Below are 16803 nucleotides of genomic sequence, written 5' to 3'. Positions count from 1 at the left end.
ACTGAAGTCCAAGCAAGAAAGAGCCTTTCACTAGAGAATGCGAGAGAGACGGTGGAGCGCCACTGCGCTGTGGAGGAGAGTGGTTGGGAAGCTCCCAGAGAGAGGCCCAGGCTGAGGAGCCAGCTTCCTGCCCTATAGCCCGCAGCAGTGTCCCTGGGTCACCCCCAGGGAGTCGGCTGCGCCCAGGGCCCCAGGCTGTCCCTGCACAGCCCTCTACATTACACCCCCAAGAACACTACCCACCCACCATGGGTCTGGGAGAGTGCAGGGTGACTCTGTCAGAACCACAGACTTGAAGGCACCCTTCAAGCATGCACGTTAGAAGTGCCAAGCTGGCCGAAGCTCCCTGCTGCACACGCACAAGCATGCACCAAAACCCAGCCACACCTGGGTCATGGCATTCACGTGGGCGTGACGGTCAAAATCACCAAAGAGCTCCGTCCACGAGAGCGCTCTGGCGGCAGACCCCCTGCTGGGCCGCGGCCTGGTGTCACCCACCTCGAGTCGTGGCCATCAGGCCCTGGTGCGCCTGTCCCTGACTGTTTTGCAAGGGTGCATGGGGGACACAGCAGGTCACAGACGAGAAGACTGAGGCTGCCGGACATGCTGGGAGAAGGGACCCGGGTCCTCCTCCCCTGGACACCCTGCTCGCCAAAGTGAAAGGGCACCGTTGGGCAAGCACCCCCACGGCACAGTGCCCACCAACTGGAAACGCTGCTGTCTTCCTTGAAATCAGAGGGAGGCATCAGATGTGGGAGTTCCAGAAAGTGAAAGGAAAGCCAGAGCGTGAGACACCCTGCCCCATACCTTAGATTCCTCGAGGGGGGCGCCGCTGGCCCTCTGCTGGAGAGAGGAGAGGATGGTGCTCGGGCCCAGAGAAGCCGCCATGGGGAGGAGATGCTCAGTAGAGCGCTCGCCCAGGACGGAGGGTCCCAGACAGGAGCCTGGCCTCCCACCCCGGTGTTTCCTGGACATGCAAGTTCCTCCGGGCCCCTCGCTGGCTGCCCTGATGGCCCCAAGAAGCAGTCCTCAGAGGGCTCTTTCTAAAACCCAGGCGTGTTCATGTTGCCTCTTGGTTCAAAGTCCCCCAGGGCCCCCATCCTGCTCTGAAGGCTCGTGGGCTCTCAAGGGTCTTCGAGGCCCCATGTGATGCCCCCCCGCCCATCTCCCATCATGTCAGCCTGGCCTTGGGGACGCAAGCACACGGCCACCTCAGAACCCCTGCCTTGCTTCGTCCTCAGCCCCAAAAAGCCTCAGGGCCGACCCCTGCCTCGTTCCTGCAAGCCTCGGCCCAAATGTCACCTGAGACCCCGCCCTCCACCTCACACAGCGCCCGCCCCCATCCTCCCCCCGCTCTGCTGCAGCTACTTGGGCTCAGGGCGCGAAACGTGCCTGTCAGCTCCTGCTGCCGCCCCAGCCTCGGGAACAGCGCCCAGCATCAGCAGTGGGTAACGCATGTTTCCGAATGAATTAATTCCTAACATACAAATTAGAACATTTGCAAATCAGTAAGAAAAAGTGACCACCCTCCCCCTAAAAATAAGCAAAGGGCAAGGAAAAAACTATCCCCAAGGGAAAAAAAAACAACAGACGGTCAATAACACTAAGAAGGGAAGATGGATTTCCCTGACTTAGAAGCAACCCCCCTGAAGCCAAGACGATCTTTTTCTTCTTCTGATGAAGGAAAGCAGCAGAGCCGAGGACAGCCAGTGCTGGCGAGGCTCATCCACACTCCCCGCCCTCAGGCTGCCTCTCGAAAAGTTCCAGAACACACAACGTGAAGACCCTTTGACCAGAAAGTCTGCTTTCAGGAATTTATCACAGATACCCAAACTCAGAATGACTTATGAATAAGAAAGCTGAATAAAGCATTGCTTAAAAATAAAATTCCGGAGGGGCCGACCCCATGGCCTAGTGGTTAAGTTTGGCATGCTCCGCTTCAGCGGCCCAGGTTCACAGGTTCAGATGCCAGGCATGGACCTACACCACGCGTCACCCATGCTGCGGCGGCGACTCACATGCAAAATAGAGGAAGACTGGCACAGATGTTAGCTCAGGGCCAATCTGCCTCAAAAAACAATAAAAATAAAAAATGAAATAAAATGCTGGAAACTGCCTCAAGGTACACCAACAGGGGCCTGATGAATAAGTCACGCACGTCCTCGTCAGATACGAAGTCTGTCCACATTGGGCACGCGGTGACACAGGCAGGCCGTAACACAGGACACCTAGAAGGTGCATGCCCTGAACAGCTCCATGGGGGGAGAGATTTGATGTGGATTCTACTTTCTTTATAATTTTGTCAATTATTGGAATTTTCCGTATAAAAATACATCCGTACCATTATCACAAGAAAAAAAACTATTATAATTTTGGAGAAAGATATACGTAAAAAGGCCTAGAGAGAAAAGGCTAAAAATAGGTGATTTTTTCCAAATTTCCAAATCTTCAGTTATCTTGCTTTTATAATTGAAAAAAAAAGTTACTACCTATATCCTAATAAAGACTTTTAAAAATCAGACGCAGCAAAACATTGGCAGTCACACACTCAACCACCCCCCTGAGGGGCACAGAAGCACAGTGCTGCAGGGGGACCTATCTGCTAGTGCTCGAAGGACTGTGGCAATCACGGGGAAGACTGGACACCCGCACGTCCACCATGGAGGCAGCCACACCACCGACCACGCTCCGCAATCAAGAGGAAGGAACTACTGCTACGCGCATGGCAGATGATGGCAAGGCCGAGGGAACGATCTAGAACAGGCAGAACTACTGTTGGAGAGCAGAGGGGTGGCTGCGGGAGGGCACAAGGAGGGAACCCTTCCAAGGGATGGAGATGTTGTCTGTACTGTTTACGTGAACCTACATCTTTGTGAAAACTCACCGAACTGTACACAACCCTCGAGAACTTTATGTAAAGTAGACCTTAATCCTGCTGATCACACACAGAGACAAGGGCGGGCCGACGAGGCCAAGGGCGAAACTGCTCCCGCCAGGGGAATCACGTGGTTCAAGCATCCCCCAACCAAAATGACTTACGTTGTCAGAACTTACCGAACGATGAAATACAGGATCACATGTGAGCTTTCCTCCATGGTTCATGCCTCTTCCCAAAACATTCCTTTAAGAAATAAGCACTACGTGTATAGTGAGAAGGACGTAAGGATGCTGCTGGAGCAGCCCGGGCACGCGTGTCTGCCGCACAGACGACCAACGACAGGCACGTGTGCTAATCACACAGAACCAGGTTTAATGCGGCTTTCCTAAAAACCGCAGCCAGGAATTACTAATTAGGAAAACTAAGAACATAAGGACAGGTCCCAGACAGGACATGTGATTGGACCAAACTCCTCTGAAACAACCCCAACCAACCCTGACGATGACCCCAAAATGGACGTCTCAGCCCCGGTTCTGGGGCTGCAGAGGGGCGTCCACATGCAGGGTGACCAGCTCTGACCTGACCTGCTCCCCAGCTGTCCGCAGGGTGGCTCTCCTCCCACCCTCAGACCCCTTTCCTCTCCCTTTGGCACAGGGTCTCCTCAGAAGCTTCCTGAAAGCAGGTTCATGGGAAGTAATGTTTTCTCAGAACTGATGAGAAAATATTTCTGTTCTACCCTCACACGATCGATGGTTTGGCTGATGCGAAGTCCCTGCTGGAAATGCCTTCTGACAGTACCTTCAAGACAGTTATTTAGTTTCCAGGTTGGGATGTGTGTTTGAATTCCTGGTTTGTTTTGCTCCTTTCTCTGGAAGTCTTTAGAAACCTTCCTTTGTCCCTGGTGTTCTGAAATGCCACAGCTGCGTTCCGCGTGGTGGGGACAGGGAACATTTGTTGTGTGGGGCGCCTGGTGAGCCTGTCAGTCTGAACTCACTTCCTGCGGTTCTGGAAAAATGCTGGGCTCCTTTAATAACTGCCTCCTTGCTGCCCGCTCTTTCTGGAACTCCTTTGTGGCTGCAGAACCCCCCTCGCTGACACTCTGACATCCTCGCCCTCACATTCCTGGTGTCCGTGCCTGATTTCTTGTTCCACTTGCTGGAAATGCACCCGATTTCATCTCCTATCCCTTGTATTGGGTTTCTAACTTGCTATCGCATTTCTTATTTCCGAGCTTCCTTGTTCACTCTCTGGATGTTCCTTCTTTGTAGCGGTCTGCTCTTACTGTTCGGGGGCTACACAGTCTTCAGTTCTCTGAGGAGACTCGTGACAGCCGTTTCATTCGGCTGTTCGGAGTCTGCGCCTCCTTTTCTACTGGCATTGGTCTGTCTCCCGTGTGCAGGCATTCCTCAGAGCACCTGGTGATCCCCGGCCGTCCACTTATATTTAAAAGTGGGCACTAAAGAGCTCACTACCACTCCGTGTGCACAGATGGGCTTTCCAGGGGGCTTCGCTGGGGGGCCATCTGGCTCCCTGTCAGGTCACACAGGGGATGTCCCTCTCCACTGTCAGTGTCTGGAGGTCTTTGCTCTCTGGCAGGAGGGTGGCTGCAGCTGTCCTGGGGAGCAAGAGTGGGCAGGGGAATCTCGACACCATGGGTGTGGGATGTCCTCCATGCTGTTTGCACGACGGTGTCCCCCATGCACACAGTCCAGTGACTCATGCTCTCGACACAATCCTCAGACTCAGGGCCAACAGGAGGGGGCGGTGTGTCTAGCTGCTTCTTAAATACACCTCTAGACCTCGCTGCCCCTTCAGAGGCTCCCAGGTTCCACCAATTTGGGAGCGACTCGCAGGTTCCTCAGGAAACCCGGCTTCCCCCTGCAGGCTCTGGTTTCAGCTTTCTTGAGTCTGCATTCCACTCGATTGTCAGCTTTCCAACTTCCAAGATCCATTTGCTGTTGTCTCATCTCCCATTCTTTGTTCCTGTGGGTCTCTGCGTCTCCAGAATTCCCTTAGCTCCCATTCAGTGGGGCAGGGCTGGGCAGGGAGTAAGTTCAACGCAGAAGTCCGGTCCACTCTATTCAGGCATCGGGGCCAAGTGCAACACGGGGTGTGGCCAGGTGGCCCTAGCTGCCCCTCCGTCGAGGGCCCACTGTGCTTTCCCTCTCCTGAAGGCCCTCACACATGGCTACCGACCAACGCCCTTCTCTATTTGCCTGAGAGGTGAACGGTGGGACACCTGAGCTGCACCACAAGGCGGCCTGGCTGCTGGCCCCACGCCCTTCACTTGGCCCCATGCAGCGCCCAGGGTCTCCAGCACGTGAGGGGCCCAGTGGCGTCATCAGGAGCTCTGCTCACCTGCTGCCAGGACTTTCCATGCGGCTCAGGCAGGTGCACGGAGGTGGGCCTTGCCCTGCCTGGATGGAACTGCGCTCAACTGTGGGGCTGGCTGGCCTCAGACAAAGCACGTCCTGACAGCCCCTCCTGCGCGGCTCAGCCCTGCCCCACCGCCCAGGAGCACCTCAGAACAACCCCTCCCTTTTTCCCTATCCCCACGCCCTCAAACGCCAAACAGTCAGACAGCTACGGCCTTGACCTAACCCCGAGGGTGAAGTGCACTCTGTCCAAGGCCAGGCTATTCCCCAAGTCCCGGCCCAAGGCATCCAAGCGGACACGACCGCCTCCACAGAAACATGCTCCGAGGCCAAGGACAAAGCACCAATCTGTAGCCCACTGGACTCTCACCCCAGAGCCAGGCTGAGGCTGCTAACTTTTCTCCCCTTGGCACAGGAAGAGTGGGGCAGGCAGGAGACGGGCGCACACGCACCTGCTCGGAAAAGGGGGGCCTCTGACGTGCCATGATGCACGTGGCACCTCACATTCGGGGCCCCCACCACCACTACCCACGCCCGACTCTCACGTGGAATTCCAAAACCACCTGGGGAAAGCTGTGTGGCTCAGAGGGGTCCCCACCCCTTCTGCTGGAGACACAGGCAGAGTCCCTGATCCTGGCAGTGACCTGCCCCAGGCTGTGGTGGTAGAGTGGGCACAAGTGGACAGTAAGCTTGGAATAGGGTTGCTCTCTTCATGACGGACCCTCAAATGTGAATACTTAACTCAAGGTCCACCGTGCGGCAAAACGCAGAGCCCTCCTCTTGGGGCCCCCTTCGGAAGGTGCTCAAACACTGGTACCTACTGTGAGCCAGACACGGCCGCTCCTGGGCGTGGAGCCGAGGGGACACACGCCTGCTCTCCAGAGCTCAGGATTCAGCAGGAACCAAACACGGGTGCAAAACGGACATGTCCCCAAGGGCCATCCCCTGATGGGTGCCACAAGGTGGGGTGGGCACAGGCTGCCTACATCCCCTCAAACAAAATTCCAGCATGGTGGAGGTGGGTAAGATACACGAGGCCAGAACGGATGAATCGAGATAATCCAAGACCTCTCTCCCACAGAGTGAGACTGACGCGCCGAGGCCACCTGGTGACGCAGGGATGAGAGTGCGCGTGCCACAGCTGCGGCAGGGAGCAGGCAGGGCAGCAGGCTACCTTGCCGGGCGTCCTGCCAGTGCACGGGGACATGTAAACGGCGCACGGCCTTGGCAGGCACACGTGCGCACACACACCTGAGGTGGGACAGCCGCTCCAGCCTTCAGCAGGTGCTCGGTTCCTTCCAGTCAGGCTGACCCTCCGCCAGAGCTCACTCAGTGGGTGCTGCGCCTGCATCCACCCAGCGGACCCCTAACTGCCCGCAGCCCACGGTGGGTGTGAGGGCGGTGTAGCCACGGTGAAGGACACTTCCTCCCACAGCTCAGGCTCCAGAGCGGCTCCCTCACGGCTGTGATCCAGCAGCCTCTCCTGTACCCTTTAGAGTTCCTCTGAAAGGTGACCGTGCAGTCTGTCCCTCCATCCTTCCCGCATGTCAGCACCGCCCTCTGGTGGACACAGGACCGTTCTACTTGCAGTGCAACAGGCCTGCTCCACATCGTTCACACGATGGGGGAAGGAGGCGGCGACTCTCAGGTCTGGAGGCCTGACAGCCTCCCTCTCTCCTCCTGGAGTCCTGGGAAGCTCGGCCGTGGGCCAGCCTGCTCTAGACCCACTGTCTCCACACTGCACTCCCCCTTGGCCCTCCAGGCACCCTGGGAGGGGTGCCAGCTCAAGAGCCTGAGTCGGGAGGTCCTGAAGGGAGCAGGGAGGTGGGGTCTGCCTCCTTCTTTGGGGCACGTAGACACACTCCGGAGGCCTTTGTAAGCGGGCTCCGTGGGCTCCAGAGCAGACAGTGGGCACAGCAATCTCGGCATACCATCCCAGCCTCGGGACTCTGGGCAGCCACTGATGACCTCTCTGGGCCTTGTTTTCCCGTCTGTAAGATGCGAACGCTGACCTCCAGCCTGCTGGGTCCTGAGTGAGCAGAAGACGGTGGCACTTGTACAGGACCCCAGCCAGCTCCTGGGCGCCCCTGGGCACAGGAGGGCCTACTGCCTGAGAAGAGAGCGCCTGGGCCACCAGGAGCAGCCATGTGCTCCGTGAGCCTCTGTACACACAACATGAGGGCTCATTTTCAAAATTAACACAACTGAGATGACGAGGAAAATGGGAGCCTTATGGCACGCGTGGCTGTGAGTAGAAAAGTCGGCTCTTCCTGCCGTGCGGTGTGAAGAGTTGTGCAAACAGAAGGCACCAAGCACTGGCTGCCTCCCCTTCTGTCGCCCCTAGGGAGCCGCTCTGCAGGGTGAGCGCAGCTGGAGGATCGAGCAAGAAATCCCCCTCCTGCGGCTTCTCTGGGGTCCGAGTCCAACGGGAGAAAATGCAAAGGACAGCGGGAAGAGCTGGGAGAAGCCTGAAGGAGCCGGGCAGGGGCGCAAACCCAACAGGCCACACTCTCCTCCGCCCTCAGAGCCAAGCTTCTGGAAAGCTCCGGCCTCACTCTGGCTCCATTTCATCACCTTCCCCGAGGTTGACACACAGGCCTGCCCCTCCACCCCCACCACACCACAAAACAGCCCCTGCTAAGGTCCCCTCGGCCCCCCATTCCTCAGGCCTACCCGTGAATGCGAGTGACCACATCCTCCCCAGGGACCACTCCCTCTCTGGGCTCCAGTTCTGGCTCCTCCTGGAGCTCCGAGGGGCTCTGTCTTGCACCTGCTCTTCTCCTCCGCCCTCCCTCCCTGCCCCCAGGGCTTAGCCAGACCCCTCTGAACTCCTGGGGCCGCAGGCCCACAGCTCACCTCGCACCCACCAGGGCTATCGTGGCACCTCCAGCTCCTGTGCCCGAAGTGCCACCGGGATGTCCACACCTGCAACTCAGGAGCAAAACCGTCCCCCCCTCACTCGTGTCCACACCATACCTGGCTGCCACCTCCACCACCTCCCGCCCCAAAGCAAAGCCCGCCATCAGTCCCCTTGGTTATTTCTCAAATTCAACCAGAGCACCCTGGAGCAGGTGTGAGCACGCTGGGCCAGCTCAACTCCAGCGCCCATGCCTCTCAGTCACTTGGGCAGCCTCCCACCCCCTCTATGCCTGTTTGTGTCGCTATAAAACAGGGTCACGACGAGCGCCCCTCAAGGCGTGGGAAGAGGAGGGAGGAGCAGATGTGCAGGCCACAGTCGGAGCTCCGAGCGCACACCACCCGGTCATCTCTGTCTCCACCTTGGTCACCCCGAGCTAGCAGTGCCACATGCTGGGACCCCTGAAGGTGTCCTAACTGGCCTCCATCGGTGCTCTCCATGCAGCACCTGGGGGGGCCTTGGCAAAACAGCCTGGTCACACTGAGCCTCTGACGGCTTCCTGATGTGCTTAAAGAACATCTCAGCTCTATGAGGCCACGTGAACCCCACGTGTCCAGCCTCTTGGAGGCGCATCCACTCGTGTCACCCCTTCTCGCTCCCCGGCACCATGCCTCCACCTGTCCTTCAGGAGGTCTGTCTCCAGCTCCACACCATCTCACTCCACACGCACAGAGAGGAGAGGCCCAAGGCTGCACTCTGCTGCCCAGACCCCTTCCCGCACGGCCTCTGCATCCTCGGCAGGGCCCAGAGGAAGAGGAGCTGCCGCCACTGCAGAAAAGGACGTGGCTTGGGCACCTGCACATCAGCCGGGACCACTCTGACCCGTGGGCCGGACGCCTGGGCACCCAGTGACACTGGGGCAGGAGGCCCACACGCCGGCCTTTGATCCCTCAGCCTCCAGGCAGGCGCCACAGACACTCAGGGGAAAGGCTCGGCCCAGGACTTTCCTGTTCTGAAAAAGCTTTTGCTCGTTCATGTAAACGTAATGTTCTTGATAGAGAATCACACCTGCACAAACGATGTGGGGGCCTCGTTTCTCAGAGGAGTCTTGATTCTGATTCATCTCCACAACCATTATCACTCCGTGCCCCATGAGCACAGGAAGTGAGAGTCAAGAGGCGCTGGGCCTGCCGAGGCCCCACGGTGAGCTCCAGAGCGGGTGACGGGAAGCCAAAGCCAGGCCTGGGAAGGGGCACAGAGGGCGGGGAACACAGGACCCACATCTGCGTGGAGGCCAGGCAGGAGGGGCTGCCCCGGTGTAGCATGAGCCCCAGTCCTGCCCTCTCCACTCCCGACAGCAGCAGCCAGAGACTGCAGTAAAAAGCCCAGGGCCCGGTGCCTTGAGAGCCAGGGACCCCAACCCCGGGGTCTGTCCTCGGTTCACACCCCACCCGACAGCACTGGCTTCAGGACCAGGTGGGGCCCAAGTCCCAGCTCCACCCCAACCAGCTGCATGGCAGGTACACGGCCCACACCCCACATACACACACACACCATGGACACACGCACACCATGTACACACACACATACCATGTACACACACGCCACAGACACGCACACATACCATGGACACGCACACCACACACGCACACATGCCACCTACACATGCCATGTACACACACACCATGGACACGCACACACGTTACGCACACACATGCCACGGACACCCACACACACCATGGACACGCACACACATCACGGAAACGCACACACGCCAGAGACAGGCACACAGCGCACACACTGCACGGCGTGGCGTGAGGGCCTGTGCGGGAACTGCAGTGAGTGCTCAGCACCCTCCATTCATAGGATCATCCTCAAACCTCCGCCTCCTCCTTTAAAGCACAACTTCCTCTTTTGTTAGGAAACAATTCTGAGTCAGTAAGCCTGGATTTTGCCACATTTTAAGCAGATCTCCTTGCACGTGTGATTTTGTTTCTGCTTTCTTTTTATCTCAAAACGTAACCACCCTAGAACTGCGTTTCTCGACCTACAAGCTGGACCCACTACGGTGGGCTGTAAAACTGGTTCAGTGGGTCAGAACTTCTTGTTTTGAGTGAACTAGCACAGAACAGGGGCAATCAGTGCACGGCATGTGCACCAGACTGTTTGTTTCAGTTACACACACTCACGCACGCACACATAGACCACACACAAAGACTGCACACGCACACTGTATTCTAGGTCACATTATAACATGCATTTCTCACTGTGGGCCATGATCACAAAGTTTCGAAAGACTCTTCTGGAACAGACAGCTGCTGTCTCTGGCCCTTCATCTGGGGCGCAGGGCCTGCCTGCTGAGTGTGTCCACTGGAGGGGCCACACACACCAACTCCAGGGGGCACGAGTTACATATCTGGAAACAACTGAAGCATCCTCTCTGCTACAGAGTCCACTCCAGTGGACAGAGCTGCAAGCACTGGGCCGACAGCAGTCCTGAGGAGACTGACTGCGCGTTAAAGGAACGAAGCCGTGCTTCCAAGGGCCCTGCACTGTGTTCAGTGAGTCGGTGTTTTCACAAGCCAGCCATCAGCCTTAAGCGTGGTCTGCTCCTTTCAGAGCTGCTTCTCAAATTCTGCTCCCAACAGCTACTCAAAGCCCCACCTGATCCATATGAGTTCTTCCGAAACACATCTCTCAGCACTGGCACCCACACCCCGACTCCCAGCCACTCTGCGACCCAGGCTCCCCTGCATTCTTGCCTGTGCGCGCTACAGCCCTCCCGTGTCACACTGGGACTGCATTTCCCACGCCTGAAATGCTCCCCACCCAATGGGTTCAGGCATTTAAGTGAAGACGCGTGGACGGGTGTGCCTGTGCAGCTCCAGCTCCACGAGCTCAGGGAGCAGGTACCGTCCGAGGCTCGGCCCCCACCTCCCGCGTCCCAGTTCTCTCCAAACTGGGAATCAGGAAGCACAGCACTCTCCATGCACTTGGGCGGCCTTGGCTCTGCTTCCAGTCTCGGATCTGGGGCTCTGAGCATGGGCACCTGGGCATGGGCACCTGGAGCAGCTGCTCCTTCTGCTCTGAGCCCAGGGCCCACCCCGGGTCTGAATCACTTGCGATAACCACACCTGGCCCTGATCCTGCCAGAGCCTCTCCCCAACACAGACGATCAGAAATCCTGCTGCCCCAAACCCAGGGTTCCTCCACCACGTTAGGAAGCCTTGTTACCAGCGGTGCCCAGAGCAGAGCAGGAAGATGGGAAACCAGACCATCGCTGGTGCAGAGAAAGTAAGGAGCTGAGACAGGAGGGCAGAGCCAAAACCTGCCAGCAGGGCAGCAAGGGGACACCCATCTCGGGCTCCACAAGGGCAGGGGCCCCTCCCGCAACACCTTCACAGGATGCAGAAGGACGCTGCCTTCTGCTGCCGTCCTCAAGGAGCTTCCTCTGAACCTAAGCAGAGACGAACATGGCGGGGCAAACACACATGGTCTGTTCTTCACACTCCACTGCAGAACCCAATAAATAACAGGTCAAGGATGTGATGACTGATGCAGGTTACCCTGCAAAGAGCTGCCACACGCAGTAGAGAGTCACCCCAAGTCCACTACTCACTGCCGGGTGCAACTCCAGGATCCTCCTCCCCAGAGGCAAGCCCGGGCCCAGGGGGCGGCGATGAGCCCACGAGCCTTTGGATGCAGACCACCGCCGTGCAGTCCCCCGGACTTGAGCTTGCTGAGGAGGTACGGTGGGTGCTGCTGACCTGCCCTTCTGCTGACCTGCTGGCCTAGAGGCCTGTGAGTAGGCTGCTACCAGGCACAGCCGTCTGGGCTCCCATCACCCGATGGGGCAGCACTGTGCGTGTGGGAGGAAGCAAGGGAAGGCAAATGGGCCTTCTGAGAGGAGGGAGCCCACTGGTGACGACAGGTGCCCCTGGAAAGCAAGGCAGGCCAATCGGGGGAAGGAGCCCAAACTGGGATGGAGTCTGCAGGCCCCAGCCTCCAGGGCCACAGCCAAACCCCAACGCAGCGAGGTCGGATGTGCAGAGCAGTCCAACAAACACTAACAACCACAGCTCCTCTCCAAGTCAGAGCCTGCACAGAGGACAAGGAAGACACGGCGCAGACAGCTGCGGGAGGGGAGCAGAGGAGGCCGAGCCAACCCCACCGTCGTCTCTTAGGAAGACAGCAGGAGAGGGGGCCTCGAGAGCATGGAACTGAAAAAGCTATCGTATGCCCCCACCAAAAAAAAACCACAAGGAAACTCATTTTACTTAAAAAGAGGTCAACAGAAGAGGGTAGTGGAGAATGTGACTTGAGGTTATTAAAGGAAGACGGAGAACGAGCGCATAAGAACTAAACAGAGTGAAAGCATGCGGGAAAGATCCGCCCTCGGGATCAAAACTGCCACCTACAACCTCAAAACTATTTAAAAATCAGGAAAATAAAAGAGGCCATGAGAGAAGCATGACCACAGACCAGAATCAGAAAGACTCAGGACGAACAGGAGAGCGACCTAGCCGGAGGAGCAGTCAGTATCAACTCCTGGAGAGAAGCTGCAGTGACTAGGGACCGCTGACCGTGCTGAGTAGCTCTAGAGGGGCAAGCCCGCCGCCCCCTGTGCTCTGCATCGTGCTGAGGGGCGATTATCAGTGCCGGTGCTGGATTACGTTCCCAGAGTCTTGCTATGGTATGGGGTCAGTCAAAGGGAGGTTTGAGAGACGGCTGTAAAATGGCTCAGTTAAGGAAGAGCCCTGGGCCTGCACTGGGACGGGAAGCTCAGCGTAACTCCACGGTGCCTTTAGTCTTTCCACATGGGGTCTAGAAACAATGGCCCACCAAAAGCAGTGGGCAGCATTGGCACCTGGAATGTGGTCTCCAAAAACCATTTCCCACTCTGAGACACCAGGGCTCCGGGGAGAAGAGGCGATTCCAGTCTGGACCTTGCTGTCACAGCAGACAGCAGCGATGCTGTCTGAGGCCACTAAGGTCACTGTCACCAGGACTCAGAACCAGCCTGAATAAGCTCCCAGGGGCCAAAGACAGGACAATGTGACCATCGATGAGGATGAGAGCTGCAAGAGACTCAAAGACCAAGCCTGTTTTAATCCATGAATTCTCACTGAAAGATATCTATTTAAAACCCTCTTGGTCACTCGGAGAAGAGGCTAGGGAACCAACTCCTCGATTCTGAGAGCTGCTCAACAGAGGGAAAGAATCAAGCATGTACCCTGAATTTCCTGTTAACACGGGGTATCTGGGGGAAACCAAACAGCTGATAGGAGGAAGTCTCTCTCCACAGAAGTGTGGCGAGAGCCCTGCACTGCAGGTGCCCAACTCCGGCGAGGGCCCTCATCAGTGCATCCATTCCTCTCACATCTGCTCCTCCCTCTCACCCAATGAGCAGAAAACGAGACACAAAGTCAACGAAAGAACGCGTCCAACTCTGAACTCAGAACCCACTGAGTGGGGCTCAGTGGGGCCCAATGGAAGGCTGTGAGCTCTGATAAGGGAGGTTTTTCTGGCCAGCACAGAGGGGCACGTGACGTCTGATGTGTTCTGAATCGAGCTCCTTTCCCGCCCGTGGCCACTGCCAGAACCTGGCATCCCCTCTGTCCTGTCATCTCCTGTGGACAGAGACCAGGTGCAAGGCCAGCTCAGGAGGAAAGACTCGATGCCGGGCCCAGCACCCCTTGGAGTGGGAGGAGGGGGTGGTCAGCTGCCCAATAGGGCCTCGTCCATCTGTCTGTCCGCTCTAACGGGGTGAGGGTTTGTTTCCCTCTCCCCAGCATCATGACCTCTAGGCAGTGGCCCCAGTCACCCCCGGTGAGTGAGCAAGATGGAGGCAGCAAGGTCCCAGTGTCCTGGGTCGCCCCAGTGCCTACTATAGGCCACAGTTCCCTCTACAAAGTGGCTGCTTTAACGCCTGAGACCCGGGTCGCTCACAAAACCTCTGCAGCCAGCTGGATTCCTTACTCACAGCCACACGGGATGCACGAAGAAGGCAGCCTCAGGATTCTCTCGCTACACCAGACCCAGGAGCCCCCTGCTTGGTGGCGCCTCGAAGGGGCCCCTCCCAGACAAATGGCCAGGCAGACCTGTCCCGCCAGATGCCCTGGGTCACGGGCAAGCTGCTCGTGCAGCAAGAGCCTCCCTGCCTCTCTGGGATGCCAGCCAGAGGTGGGCAAGGGCAACAGAGCAGACTGGGATGGCCTTGTCTGTGGGTTCGCTGCACCCACTGAGCACACACCACTGGTCACTTGCCCCAGCCAGCCCGAGACCCTGGGATAGAGAACCCCCTGAGACCCTGGGATAGAGAACCCGAGAACTAACTGCCCTGCCTCCGAAGAGATGGCCAGCAAGTAGAGCCGACAGAAAGGGACAACAGAAGTCGGGGAGGAGCAGTGCAGTGTGAGACGGACACGACAGCCCGGGGAAAGGAACGGGGGGCATTTCGGGGAAGCCTCTAGCCACCCCGGTGTAAGAGCAGAAAAGACAGATTGTGATGCTGACAAAGACGCTGGACATGGGACACAGGGAGCAGCTACGAGTGGGGGCCGGCGAGAGCTCTGGAAGCCCTGAGGAGGACGCCACGGGGATTAGTGTGGGCCCCGCGATGGCACAGAGCAGACTTTTATACAACAATACACAGAGCCCAGGTCTCCACGCTGGAGCAAAGACAGTGCCTAGAAATTGCCAATCAACTCTTCCACAGGCTGCTACTCCATGGGTCTTGGCACGTGCAACCTCACAATCAGGTGAAAGGGGTTTTAATGCAACCGCTCAGCAACAGGACACAAGAATGACCGCAGGGGAGGAGCAAAGGAGATGCGATGCTCTTTGCAAACAACCCAAAACTAAATACTATGAATCAGCAGGGAGAAGAAAAGCAAGGGTCTCACTGATTCTCATTAATAAAGGTTGCTTTAGGGGGACCTGCATGCGGGTCACCGTGGTGGCGGACTCCAAATTGCAATGCTTTGTTGATCCCGAATAAACCCATTTTTGCTGGAGATAATAAATAAACAAACAAACAAATAAATGTTGCTTTAAAAATCTTCCAATGAGAAATCTAGGCTGGGGGCTGGCCCCGTGGTGCAGTGGTTAAGTTCGCGCGCTCCACTTCAGTGGCCCGGGTTCGGATCCCCGGCGCGGACCTACACCACTCATCAGCCATGCCATGGTGGCGACCCACATACAAAATAGAGGAAGACTGGCACAGATGTTAGCTCAGGGCTACTCTTCCTCAAAAAAAAAAAAAAAGAAAACAAAGAAATCTAGGCTGAGACAATCGCAGGTGGATGTATTTATCCGGGGACTACCTGTTGTTCCTGCATCTCCCTCCGCCTCTGACCCAGAGTCAGCGGCCCAACTTCTCCCACACTCCTGTCCTTGTCTCCCCTCTGTCCCTTCTCTCCTCCCTGTCCCCAGGGAAGGGCCTGGTCTCTGCGATCTCAGGAACTGGAAGGTGAATGTGCGCCTCCACGTGAGTGGGGCTTCCAGAGACCAGGTGTGCTGGAGACCCTCTGCTGCTCTAGGGTAGCAGAGCCACAGCTTGGGGAAGTGCCTGAGGCGCAGGACAGGGCCAGCCCTGCCTGGAGCCCACTCCCACAGCCTGCTCTGTGGACCTCAGATGTAAATCAGTCGGCTTTGCTGTTACTGATCTAATACCACACCCACCCTCCCCTCTGCACTTTTATTTCCCTCTGCCTCCCATCCAAAGCTACTCTGATCCTGTTTGTAAGGTACAATGAACAAGGCAGAAGAATCCAACGCCTTCAATACATCCTCTAGTATAGTTGCACCCAAGCATTTTCACACTGAAATACATTCTATTTTATTTTGGGTTAAAGAGGCAAGTCACTCTCAAACTGTCAAGGAAAAAAAGTGTGTGTGTATGTATAATGAGAGAGAATATGATAGAAATATGACCAGTTAGGGAATCTCGGTGAAGGTATATGGGAATTATTTAAACTATCTTTGCAACTTCTCTGTAATTTTGAAATTATTTCAAAATAAAACTAAATGTTAGCAGCTGCTGGGGATAGGGGTACAGATTATCTCCGGAGGAGCAAGAGTCTACCTGACAGCTGACTTCTCCCACCAGCACTGGAAGCCGGAAGACAGTGAACTGACATCTAAAATGGGCTGAGGGCCGGCCCTGTGGCTTGGTGGTTAAGTGCGTGCGCTGCGATGCTGGTGGCCCGGGTTCGGATCCCGGGTGCGCATCGAGGCACCACTTCTCCGTTCATCCTGAGGCCGAGTCCCACATACAACAACTAGAAGGATGTGCAGCTGCGACACACAACTATCCACTGGGGCTTTGGGGGGAAAAATAAAATAAATAAAATCTTAAAAAAAAAAAAAATAAAAAAAATAAAATGGGCTGAAAGAAAACCAACCACAATACTCCACACAGTTAAAACATCTGTGATACTGTGATTTACAATAAGAAACGTATTTGGTCTTCATCCCACTTCTGACACAGAGCTCCTAAAACCCTTGGAATTTCCTGTCATGAGAGCAGAAAGGTGTCTTTGGTCATGTTAATGAGGTGACTTTTGGATCCCCCCCAGGATGGGGCTGTTGCAGGAGAACCGACCATGTGGTTAGAGGGCTGGAACTTTCAGCCTCCCCCACCCCCACCCTCCATCTCTGGGGAGGAGTGAGGGGCCATGGGTTGCCAGAGG

The 16803-nt window shown here is 56.6% G+C and overlaps 1 protein-coding gene across 3 annotated transcripts in view; it reads right to left on the bottom strand.

The window, feature by feature from the left end:
- Positions 1-16803, bottom strand: part of MOB2 (MOB kinase activator 2) — an 81158-nt gene that overhangs the window by 39830 nt on the left and 24525 nt on the right. The window contains exon 1 of one of the 3 annotated variants that reach the window (XM_087422385.1): positions 3055-3119. The exons of the other annotated variants lie outside the window; for them this stretch is intronic. Within the exon in view, the coding sequence (XP_087278511.1) occupies positions 3055-3095 (41 nt within the window). The 5' untranslated portion in view covers positions 3096-3119. Of the gene's footprint in view, positions 1-3054; positions 3120-16803 lie in introns of those variants that run through there. 3 annotated transcript variants of the gene reach the window in all.

The sequence above is a fragment of the Ceratotherium simum genome, chromosome 34 (assembly GCF_057802395.1).
Source record: "Ceratotherium simum simum isolate JZ-2026a chromosome 34, ASM5780239v1, whole genome shotgun sequence".
In the NCBI taxonomy this organism is placed as follows: Eukaryota; Metazoa; Chordata; class Mammalia; order Perissodactyla; family Rhinocerotidae; genus Ceratotherium; species Ceratotherium simum.
This window is presented reverse-complemented; position numbering and strand designations above follow the sequence as displayed.